General features: G+C 45.1%; 1 protein-coding gene across 14 annotated transcripts in view; it reads left to right on the forward strand.

Annotated features, from left to right (window-relative positions):
- The window catches only part of PFKFB1 (6-phosphofructo-2-kinase/fructose-2,6-biphosphatase 1), a 74,403-nt gene extending 63,382 nt beyond the window's left edge, over window positions 1-11,021 (forward strand). For 13 of the 14 annotated variants that reach the window (XM_070605468.1, XM_070605471.1, XM_070605465.1 and 10 more), the window contains 5 exons: window positions 3,392-3,496; window positions 6,600-6,729; window positions 9,398-9,460; window positions 10,323-10,387; window positions 10,704-11,021. In XM_070605468.1, coding sequence (XP_070461569.1) covers window positions 3,392-3,496; window positions 6,600-6,729; window positions 9,398-9,460; window positions 10,323-10,387; window positions 10,704-10,763 — 423 coding nt within the window. In that variant the 3' untranslated portion in view covers window positions 10,764-11,021. Of the gene's footprint in view, window positions 1-3,391; window positions 3,497-6,599; window positions 8,413-9,397; window positions 9,461-10,322; window positions 10,388-10,703 lie in introns of all 14 variants that reach the window. The other variant, XR_011536107.1, reaches the window with a different exon arrangement.
- Window positions 11,022-11,717: the final 696 nt, after the last annotated feature.

The following is an 11,717-nucleotide window of genomic DNA, read 5'->3' on the forward strand; positions in this document are numbered from 1 at the left end:
ATGGCATGTTCAGGGAACTGAGGCAAGAGTAGCAGACAGGCTGAGACAGTGATTGTGAGGTCTAGAGAAAAGGGAGATGAGGTTGGAAAGGAAGGCAGCTCATAGGACTTTATAGTTCATGTTGAAGGATTTGGATGCTGCCTTAAAAATCAGAAGCCACTGGGGCTGGCCCCATGGCTGAGTGGTTAAGTTTGCATGCTCCGCTTCGGCGGCCCAGGGTTTCGCTGCTTTGGATCCTGGGCACAGACATGGCACTGCTCGTCTGGCCACTTTGAGGCGGTGTCCCACATGCTACAATTAGAAGGACCCACAACTAAAATATACAACTAAGTACTGGGGGGGACTTGGGGAGAAAAAGCAGAAAAAAAAAAAGATTGGCAACAGTTGTTAGCTCAGGTGCCAATCTTAAAAAAAAAATCAGAAGCCACTGATGTGGTCTAAGTTAAGAAGGAGTGGCCTGAATGTGATTGACATTTATTTTTTAAAGATTTAAAGTGGGACACTGCTTGATGAGTGGTGCTAGGTCCGCGCCCAGGATCCAAACCGGCAAAACACTGGGCCACCAAAGCAGAGCACACGAACTTAACCACTTGGCCACGGGCCCGCCCCCCCCCCACACACTTTTTTTTAAAAAAGACCATTCTGGCCATGTGTGAAGACTAGGTGGGAAGAGGGTCATAATGGGCATGTAGACCAGTGTGGAGATGGCTGCCTTAGTCCAAGCAGGATGTGAGGGTGTGATGGACCAGAGCAGTAACATTGGAGATGGAACAAAGAAGGACTTGGAGAATATTTCATCTGTCCCTCATGACATGGTGGTCTCTTTTCAGGATCAGGTTTTCCCATGAGTTCTTTGAGAAGGCATTGTTTCCTCTCCATTGTCTCATCTGCACTATAGGTACGCTGACATCAGTAGCAGCCCACAGGTTGTGATTGTTAGACTCCAAAGTAAAAGCTTCACCACAGGTGTAGATAACTTGCGTATAGGTAGGTTAACTTGCTTGCTAGATATACTTCTATAAATACAGAGAAGTATGTGTGTGTGTACATACATACATATGTACTTAACTACCTTTTTAGAAAAGGGATATACAGCATTGTTCTACATGTCACATATATATTTCCTATAAAATACATGCAAGCAAATATGTAAACTCTTCATCATAAGAGTTCAGTTACTGTTTTTTTCTGGCCCACATGTGGTTTAAACATTTATTGGTTACCTACTTTGTTCAGGCTCTGGGGTGGTGCTAGAGATGGAGATTGGTTCCCGTCTTCAGTGAATTTTCAGGCTAACCAGCATAAAGGAATACAAAACAGCGTGTGCGACACAGGCTCTGATAGGCTAGACTGTGCACACACAGATGTTGATGCAGGGCATCTGACACAGCCATGATCTGCCAGAAGGAAATGATGCCTAGCTGAAGCCTAAGGGTTGAGGAACAGTGAGCCAGGTAGAGAGGATCAGAAATGGTATGTCAGGCTGAGAGGGCAGCATAAGCAAAGAGAGTATTGTATGTTTGTAGAACTGCTAAGGTTGTAGCAGTGGACATGGAGAGGGAGGAAAAAGGAATCAATTTGAGAGAAATTTAGGAGGTGGAATCTCAGGAATCAGCTATGAGGGGGTAGATGAGGAAGAAGCAAGAATTTAGAGTGATGCCTAAGTTTCTGGTTTATTTTTCATGATCAATAATATACTAATAATTAGGTCCATTGACTAAGTCTTTAAAAGGTGCCTTGTACATCCTGTACTAGTTTGTTCTACATATATTATCTCTAATATTAAAAACACTCTTATGAGGTAGTTTGTAATTTTGTGAGGTAGTTGTGATTCTCCTCATTTTGCAGATGAGGAAAATAAAATTCAAAGAAGTTAGGCAATTTGCCTTAAGTCAGTAAGGAGTCAGTAGCCATTTCCACAGACAACAGGCCCCCAGAATGCCTCAGAATAGAAAGTCAAAGCCAATCTGGAAAGAACTTATGTATCCAGTAGGATGCACTTTCTCCCATGGGCAGCGTCAGTTGGAGATGTTTGACACTGCAGAGCTGTTTTGGGGCTGGGGCAATGGTGAACCTCACCCCTAAGGGAAGCCTGGTAGATGGCTCAAAAGACAACAACCAGAGCCTGCTGCTCCCCGTAAAGGAACGTCTAATTGGAATCCACACAACCAGAAGGAAGTTGTATAAACACAACATCACATCTCATCCCTGCCAGCAGCCACCTCACTTATGGGGATTTCTCAGTGGACATGGGAAGCTCTCATGTCCTCCCGAGGAACTCATTCTCTGAGCCCTCAATTCCTTCTTTAGGTGAAAAGAGTGTAGCTCACAAAGGCCCACTCTGAAACCGTTAGGAATTTACTAATTCTTGCCTTCTGAGATGTTTGTGGATACCTGTTTCTTTATCTGCCAGGGGTCCTGGAGCAAAGCAGGGGCAGAAGGGTTGGAAAATGATATAAAATGGGACAGCACTGCCGAGGATGTGCACACACATATGCACTTGCATACACAGTCACAGACACCCACTACAAGTATGCTTACACTTGCAGACTTCATGGACACATGGACCCACTAGTCAGACACAGGCTCCCTCTCAAACACATCTACCAATCACATCCACATGATACACACATACACACTTACAGACAGACAGACCAGAGATACATAAGGACACACTCACCATAGACACACATGCAGTTTTTGCATATATCTACATCACATGGACACAGAGAGGAATACCACGGACATGCATGCAGACACATAGCCCTAAGCATATTACCACAAATTCACACAGACCTCAGACATAGGCACACAGATACTCACATATACACTAGAGACATAGTCAGGAATATGCACACCCACAGATAGACATGCCACAGACACACTGAGACCCACATGGAGAGACAAACCACAGAGATACCCGCATGGGCACATCCTCAGATGCTCAGACACCCTGTACACACACACTCACACAAACACACTACATATGCCTAGACAAATACACAAATACAAGGCACAGATCTTTAAACATACCATAGGTACACATCTTATGATGTGTACCCACATACATGCAAACACAGTCACAAACCCTTAAACCCACATATTTATAAAAATACTTATATGTACAATGTACATCTACAAACCTATTGGGATAATCATAGAGAAACACCACAGATACCCACTATACATTTAGCTTGAACACGCCTGTACACATTCACTCACTCTCACATACACACAGTCACACGCTTCATGCACACAAACACATACAGACTCAGACAACAGGCATAAACCTAGGGCTGTGTTCACAGGAAACCAGGTGCTCATGTGCTACTGTTCCACAATCATTGGCCTCAGAACTATGATAACTTTTGTTCCCAAATGATTTTCTCAGGGTGTCTGTGAGGAAATGACCTATGAAGAAATTCAGGAACACTATCCTGAAGAATTTGCACTACGAGACCAAGATAAATATCGCTACCGCTATCCCAAGGGAGAGGTAAGGTTTGGAGGGGTGGCCCGCCTCCTAAGACTCCTCCCCAGTATCTCCATTCCAATCTCCAGGATTCCATAGTTTCCTAGACAGCTTTAGAAACAGGGTAAAGCATATTTTGCAGCAGCTGCCATCCCACAAGGAACATGATTATCTGGCCCTTGGCTGTCTCAGATTCATGGCTATAAGCAACAGATTCCTCTTTTTTTAAAAGATGCATACTTGCATGCTTGTTTCCTTTGTTTCCGGAAGGGCTTACTTTATTCTAGACTTTGTCTCTGGTATCCTCTCACTAAAGGCACTTAAAATAGTTCAACATACTCAAATTTCCTGATGTTTTATTTCCAAATTGTCTAAAGCTCCAGCCTGTCTGGGCAGTACGTTGGAGTTCCAAGCCTCAATGACTAATAGTTTAACCAACTTCTTCGCCACCACATGAACAAGGCCATCAGTTCCCTATCCCCATATGAAGTGAAGCCTCATTGCTTTCAACCCAACCTCTATTTAGTCAGTTCCACATTTTAGAGTATTTATTAGTCACGCTCCATTTCTGATACAAATTCCTGGGAATAATTGACAGAAAAGCAGGACATCAAGGAAGATAAAACAACAGCTATCTTGTGTTACAAAGCACTTTGACATTTTTGTCTTCATCCTCAGAATGACATTATAAAGTCAGTCTGAATTTGCTTTCATTTTCCTTTGTATATTTTGAGGCTATGTTATTAGAGAGATACAAATTTAAAGCAATTATATCTTCTTAGTGAATTGTATATTTTGTTATTACGTAGCGAGCAAACCTCTTTTCCCCTAATACTGCTTTTGCCCAAACGTGTACTTTTTCTTATATTAATATAGCTATACAAGATTTCTTCTGGTTAGTATTTGCCTAGTTCATCTTTATCTGCCCATTTACATTCAACTGCTCTGTGTATTTTTGTTTTGTGTCTCTTGTAAACAGCCTATAGTTGGCTTTTGTTGTTTTCAATACAAACTGAAAATATATGTCCTTTGAATGGGTAAACTTGATATATTTATTGTAATTGCTGATTTATTTGAGCTTATTTCTTTTCTCTTGTTTTGAGCTCTCTATGCCTAATTTCTTTTTCTCTTTTCCTTCCTTCTTTAGAATTTATAGAGTTTGACATCTATATTTGAGCTATATACTCTGTTTCTTTTTTAGAGGTTACTCTTAACATTTTAATATGCATGATTAACAAAATCTAAAATCAATATCTCTACCCTCACCCTAAAACAATTTAAGAACTTTAAAACTCTGGTCATTTTCCCCTTACATGTTGATTGTTGTTTTATATTTTAGTTCAACCTTGTGTTTTAATCCCCAAATACATTTTTATTGCTATTATTAAACTTATTATTGTATACACTCAGTGTTTATTTAGATTTAACCATATCTTTGCCAATTCCTTTGATCATTCTTTCTCCTTGTATCTCAGGTTTTCCTTCTGAGTTCAATTTCCATCTTCCTTTACAAGTTTCTTTAGTGAGGATCTGTTGGTAGTAAACTCACCTTTCTTTTTGTCTAAAAATTTCTTGAGGGGGCTCAGTCCTAGATGATACTTGGCTTGGTATAAAACTCTAGGTTGACAGTTTTTTCTCTCAGCACTTTGAAGATATTACCCCCACTGTCTTCTGGCTTCTAATGTGGCTAAGTCTCCTGTCTAATTGCTGTTTCTTTTCTCTCTGACTGATTTTAAGGTCTTTGTATCTTTATTGCTTTTAAGGTCCACTCTGATATGTCTAAATATTAATTTCATTTCATTTGTCTTGACTGGGATTAGCTGGGTTTCCTGAATCTGAGGATTGGGACTCTTCATCAATTTTACAAAACTCTGAGACATTATATCTTTATTCTTCTCTCACATTCTGTCTGTTATCTTCTTCTGGAAATACAATTGGATGTGTTTTAATCCTGTCTCTATCCTTTATGTCTCCTAACTTCTTCTTATTTTCAATCTCTTTGCTGCATTCTGAGTAATTTCTTCGGCTCTATCTTCCAAATTGCTATTTCTTAAATTGTATCTAATCTGCTATTTATTCTGTCCATTGGGTTTTCAATTTTAATGAATATATTTTTTTGTTTCTAGAAAATTTTAGTTCTTTTTCAAATCTACATCATATATTTGATAGCATCTTGTCTCTTCATTACATTTTTTATTCCATGCTTTATTTCTTTAAAAATTTCAAATATGTTTATTTTATATTGTGGATCCTTTATTTTAAGTTTTTAGGATTCTCCTCTTGTTGTTTCTGCTTATTTTCACTCATGGTAGTTTATTTTCCTTGCATGTTATGTGAGCTTCAGTGTGGCAAAAATTTATCTGTGAGAATTCCATGTAGCCTGAGTTGAGAGAATTTCTATTTGCTTCTTCCAGACACTACTGGGAACTAATGACTTGAAATCAATTTTTATTAAACTCTCAGGCTTGTAGTTATACATTCTTACAGGAGGCTTTTCCTATTTTTTTTCCACCAAGAGTCAAGCAGAGACAGATACATGTTCTTATTATTTCCCTTTGCCTGTGGATATGCTTTTTTCTAACTTACACTTTTACTGATGATGTAACCCTTTGATGATCTCAGATTTATGTGAGACTCTCAGTCTCAACTCGCTACTTTGTACACACCTAAAGCCTTGTCTCCTGTCTCTATAAGGTTTCAAAAACTCAAGCCTCTTGGATACTGTGATTGGCAAATGTCCTCAGGGAAGTTGTGGCTTCTACATCCACAGATTACTCTTTTTTTCCAAGTTGTTCTCCATTTTGGAACCTTATATTTATAATGTTCCATTCATCTTCTTGAAAGGTCAGCAGTACAGACACTTATTTTATATACCTTTTCTAGGAATTTTTTTTAGTGGGAAGTTTTATTATTGCTGTTGTTATCTAGTCCACTATATTGATTGACCCCATTTAATAGATGAGAAACTAAGACCCAAAGAAGAAAGTGTGTTGCCCAAGGTCATACTTCTGAGTCAACAACTGAACTGGCGCCAGAATGAAATTTTCCTGATTCCCAGCCTAGAATTCTCCTCTGGGCAAATGTGCCTCATCTCCCTTTCTTACCCAAGCATTTCTCTCACTTTTAGTCCTATGAGGATCTGGTTCAGCGTCTGGAGCCAGTTATAATGGAGCTAGAACGGCAGGAAAATATACTGGTGATCTGCCACCAGGCTGTCATGCGGTGCCTCCTGGCCTACTTCCTGGATAAGAGTTCAGGTACCACTCTCCTCTCTGTTCCTGTTGTGGGGCGCTGGATGTGATTTAAGATCTTGACACAAGCAATTGGTGGTCTATATCTTAGTAGCTGAGAGCACAGTATCTAGAACAAGGATTCCTGAGTTCCAGTTCTTGCTCTGTCACATACTAGCTTTGGGAAATTGCTTTAACCTCTCTGGCCTCAGTTTCCTCATCTGTAAAATGGGGAGAATAGTGCTAAAGTTTAAATTCAACATGTGTAAAGAGCTTAGAACAGTTCAGCACACATAGTATGGGCTATATAAGTGTTAGCCACTGTTATTAGTATTAGTATTTATTCTGAGCTAATGTTTACAAAGCCGACCTTAACAGTCTGCCTCAACCTGAAAAAGCTGAGCCAGTATTTCTCCGAAGCGTGCAGTCACCAGATGGTAATGGGACCTTTCATGGCCTCGTGATCCTAATTATAGATTTCTGTCTTTGCTGTAGGGATTATTTCCCCAAGATAGTGATGTTTCCATTTAAAATTTTTTAAATGGTAATTTCTTTTTGTAAAAAAATCTTGATGTAATTTACAGAGTATCTATATACTGACTACATATGCTGAACCACATACTAGGGCAGGTGGCCTGGCAAGGGACTGCTGTGTCACCTTGAGGTGCGAGAGTCCATTTCTGATGTGGACGCTGAAGCGTTGGCGTCTCCGGGAGACTGTGAGGGTGTGTGAGGACAGTGCGAAGTCATATGTGAAGGGGACAATGTCCTGCAGACTTGGATCTGTTGTACAATGCTGGTTTCAAAAAAGAAAAAAGAGCACTTGTAACATGGACTCATCCAGATTTGGGACCCAGGGAACTCGAGACCTTGACGTTGGACAAGTCATTCCCTCTGCCTGGTCCTGAGCCTCCTCACTGCGAAAAGGTGCTGGGGGTTGGGCTGGGGTCCTCGCTGCATTTCTGATACCGTCCGCGTCTCTACTGCACGATGCTGTCTTTCTTGAAACTGCGAGGTGGGCCCTGTAACCCCAACTGAGCAGATGAGGAAATGGAGGCTCTCAGAGGTGAAGCGACCTCCCCAAGGTCACGGGGCTCAGAGGGGCAGTGAGAGGCGTTGATCTCAGGTGCATTTCAGAGGCCCTCCCCTCTCAGACACACCTGGGCTGCGTGGGGGGGCACATGCACCTCCCGTTTGCACACTGCTTTACCCACGTCTTACCCGCTTTCGTGCACAGGCCACTCCAGCTGCTCACAGCTGCCCGGGGAACAGGGCCAGGCAGGGCTGGGCATTTGCTCCTACTCCTGTTACTCGGGTGAGGAAACTGAGGCCCAGAGAGATGATGTGACTAAGAATACCGACCCACAGGGCCCCCTCCGAGTACATCTAGTCCAATCCTGTGCTGCGAGAGATGGGAGCACTGAGGGCCAGAGAGTAAAAGGCGGGGCCTAGGTCACTTGTCCAGGTGGTGGCAGAGCTGGGCCAGAGACCTCAGGCGAGTCGCTTCCCTTCTCTGAGTGTTCCATCACATGTGCAGTGAGCAGCAGTAACCCCCGCAGGGTATCGGTGAGGATGGAAGGAAACGGTGCACCAAGAGCGCCAGGCCCAGGACCTGACCACAATGATGACAAAGACGAGGAGGAGGAGCAGGAGGGATGCCCAGGATACCGCCAAACCTGATGTCTCAGGAGCCTGGGAGAGTGGTGGCAGGTCCTAAAAGCCTAGGATAAGCCTCAGGGGCAGCGAAGCCATGAGGGGTGGGGTTCTGGCTCAATGAGGGGAGATGAGGAGCTGTAGGGGCAGACTGGGTGGGCAGGAGGGTGGGCTTCTGCAGAGAGGGGTGAGAGGTGGGTGTGTCGCCCCCACGACACCGTGAGGCCCTCGAAGGCAGTGGCAGCTGGCTGCAGTGGGCAGAGCACACGTTTGACCTCAAAGGGTCCTGGGCTCAAGGACCAGCGCAGCCACTTTCTGGTTGTGTGGCTTACAACAAGGGTCTTGGAGCCTCAGTGTCCTTATACATGGTACAGGCCTCTGATAGGGTGCCACTCATCCCAGAGCTGTCTGGCTAATAACAACTAGGCCGGTACAAGAAATTGTACGTGAATATTTAGAACCACTTTATGAATAATAGTCAATAACTAGAAACAAGTGAATCGAGGAATGCTTGTCCATCAACAAGCGTGAGAGGAGTCAGAGAGTGCAGGCCTGGGCTGGGGAGAAAGCTGTGGGAGCTGCAAGGTGCAGGCACACCTCATCCAAGGGCCCTGGCGCATAGTAGGGTCTCAGAAAACACTTGCTGAAACGCAGTGTGGGCCTTTGTGGTCGGGGAGCCTGTGGAAGGCCCGAGGCTGGGGGCGGGAGGGAGGCCTGCCTCGGTGTCACGTCTGCCCTGTGAGTGAGGAGGCAGGCCGCCTCCTAGGTGACCAGACTAACCCCCTGGGGCACCCACAGTCTGCCTGCATTCCCCAGGGCCCTCCTCCCTCCCTGCTCCCAAGGCCGCCTCTCTGCTCTCTTCCTCCCTGCCCACCTTGCTCTCAGCACTGCCCCCTGCAGAGTGCGGGGGAGTGGGCCCCTGGTGAGGAAGACCATGGGGAAGGAGAGATGGGCGGGGAGAGTGCTGCAAGCCTGGAGGCCTGGGGAGGTGGTGCTCTCCCCAGCACCCTGTCTCTGAAGGCGGCTTTCTCCTCCTTTCCAGATGAGCTGCCATATCTCAAGTGCCCTCTGCACACAGTGCTCAAACTCACACCTGTGGCTTATGGTGAGTGCCCCCTCCCCCATCTGGGGAAAGGAACATAGAGGCCATGAGCAAGCCTCCAGTGCCTACCATTTGCCCAGCAAAGACCTGGGGGAGTTTCTCTGGGTACGTAATTGGGTGTCCTGGTAGAGGTGGAACTGGTGGTAGTAAGATGAGAATGGGGAAGGACGAGGATGACCTCTAAATCTGAAGCCTGGCCCCAACTTTCTTTGTCTCTACTAGAGCACTGAGCATAGAGTGGCAAGCTCTAGGAGGAGAGATCCCCAAAGGGGACCAGAGGAATAAGTGTAGGTTGGGGCCAAATTGAAGGAAGGGCTCAAAGACCAGCCTGGGCAGTTCAGACTCTCTCTTGGGCCATTGGTTCCTCAGAACTCCCTTGTGTCCTTCCACACCTCTGGTGTCGCCATTGTCCTCTAAATAAAGTTTACCTGGAACTGATCACCCTAAGGCAGTGGCCCCAGGACTCTTCCACCACTTCAGCACCTAACATAGCCCAGAGGATCCACAGGCTCCATCATTATTATATAGATTAGTTTGCTATCTCACAGACCACAAGACTTGGGCGAGGCCCCAGAGATCATCTCTTCTCATCTCCTTCCCATTCCCAACTGAGCAACTGAGGCTCAGAGAACTCAGACTGTTAGGGGCAGAGCTGGCAGAACACCCCCTTGGCTCCCCTGAGACCTGGTGTCTACCCCACACATCACGCAGCTGGTCTAAATTCCCCTCCCTACAGGGAAGTCACAATCTGCACACAGTGTGGAGGGGGGTGTGGGTGGTGATGGGTGAGGGAGGAAATGACACCTCAGGGAAGACCTGGGCTTACCTTGGGGGCTTATGGATGGATGCGTTGTTCATTTCAAAGGCTGCAAAGTGGAGTCCATTTACCTGAACGTGGAGGCTGTAAACACACACCGGGAGAAGCCTGAGGTAGGTGAGGGACTCCGTGACCTAAGCTGGCACATGGTAAAAGCACCCTTCCCCACAGAAAGGCCGCTCCAGTCCCATAGAGCTTGGGTGTTGTGCACCAATAGGTAGAATAATCAGCACCCAGAAATGTGGAACTGGAGCCCAGACCCAAGCAAGGCACCATAGAGGTGCAGGGCTAGAGTAACCCCTGTTGAAAAGGCCTCAGACTGATTCCCCCGAGACTTGCCTGAGAAGCCGAGAGGGCAAGAGGCAGGGGAAGGGCTGGGGATCCACATTACTGCCTCCTTCCTATTAATCCTGGGCTTTCTCCTCTCAGAATGTGGACATCACCCGAGAACCTGAGGAAGCCCTGGACACTGTCCCTGACCACTACTGAGGCCTTTCCAAGAGTTAAACTGCCTCTCCTCACTGTCTTCTACCTTTAGGAGCTCCTATCCTTGCTCTTCTCCTACCCTGAGAAGACTCTAGACTTGGCCTCACTGGAAGAGACCTGCTTCCAGTGAAGGGGCCCTCAGCAGCTCCAAAACAGGTTTCAATTTTTAGCTATAATCAAGGAGTGCAGTCTAGCTCTATATGAAAATTTTTCTTTCTTAATTCCTATTCTCTGATCAATAAAGACTTCTCTTACTGCCTACTTACTGATTCCTCCATTATCTCCCAATCCATCAGCACTCTTCCTCCTCATTGTTCTTCCATCCCTAGCCAGCTTGGATCCTATGTTCCATCTCTTTAGCCACTCTCCATACACCTACTATGAGCAGGTACCAGTGACCCAGTGGTGAAGAGACTCATACACTTACTATCTTTGTTCCTTTGTCCTTCCATCATAACCACTCAGCGAGACCCAAACCTTGTCTAATCCACATCACCTTTTTTGTTTGCATCTGCTACAGAGGTGCTGATCACTGCTTGAAGTAAATCTACATTTATCTGTTTCCACAGCCACCCTTAAATCCTGTTCAAAGTCAGGGTCACTCTGTATTCTCTGGCATCCATCCCGTCCCACCTTCTCAGGGATGGGCTACTTCAGTCAATTCCTGACTATTCCATATCTGTCTCCTGCCCTCTATTAGCTTTTGCCCCCACAGTCTATGCAACACGCTCAGGTTTCTCTCTTCTATCTCAAGAAAACTCCCTTGTTCCCATGTCTACCTCTAGTTACCTTCCTTTCTATCCTCCATTCTTACACAAACATCTCAAAATGAATCTATTCTTACTGTCCAGAACCCTCCCTCACCTTCTGTTCAAGGCGTTCCCCTTCTATATCTTTGCTCAAGCTATTACCCCTTGTCTGCCATGCTTTCCCCTGGTCTCTATCCTATTGAAGTCA

Source organism: Equus przewalskii, chromosome X, assembly GCF_037783145.1.
Source record: "Equus przewalskii isolate Varuska chromosome X, EquPr2, whole genome shotgun sequence".
Classification (NCBI taxonomy): domain Eukaryota; kingdom Metazoa; phylum Chordata; class Mammalia; order Perissodactyla; family Equidae; genus Equus; species Equus przewalskii.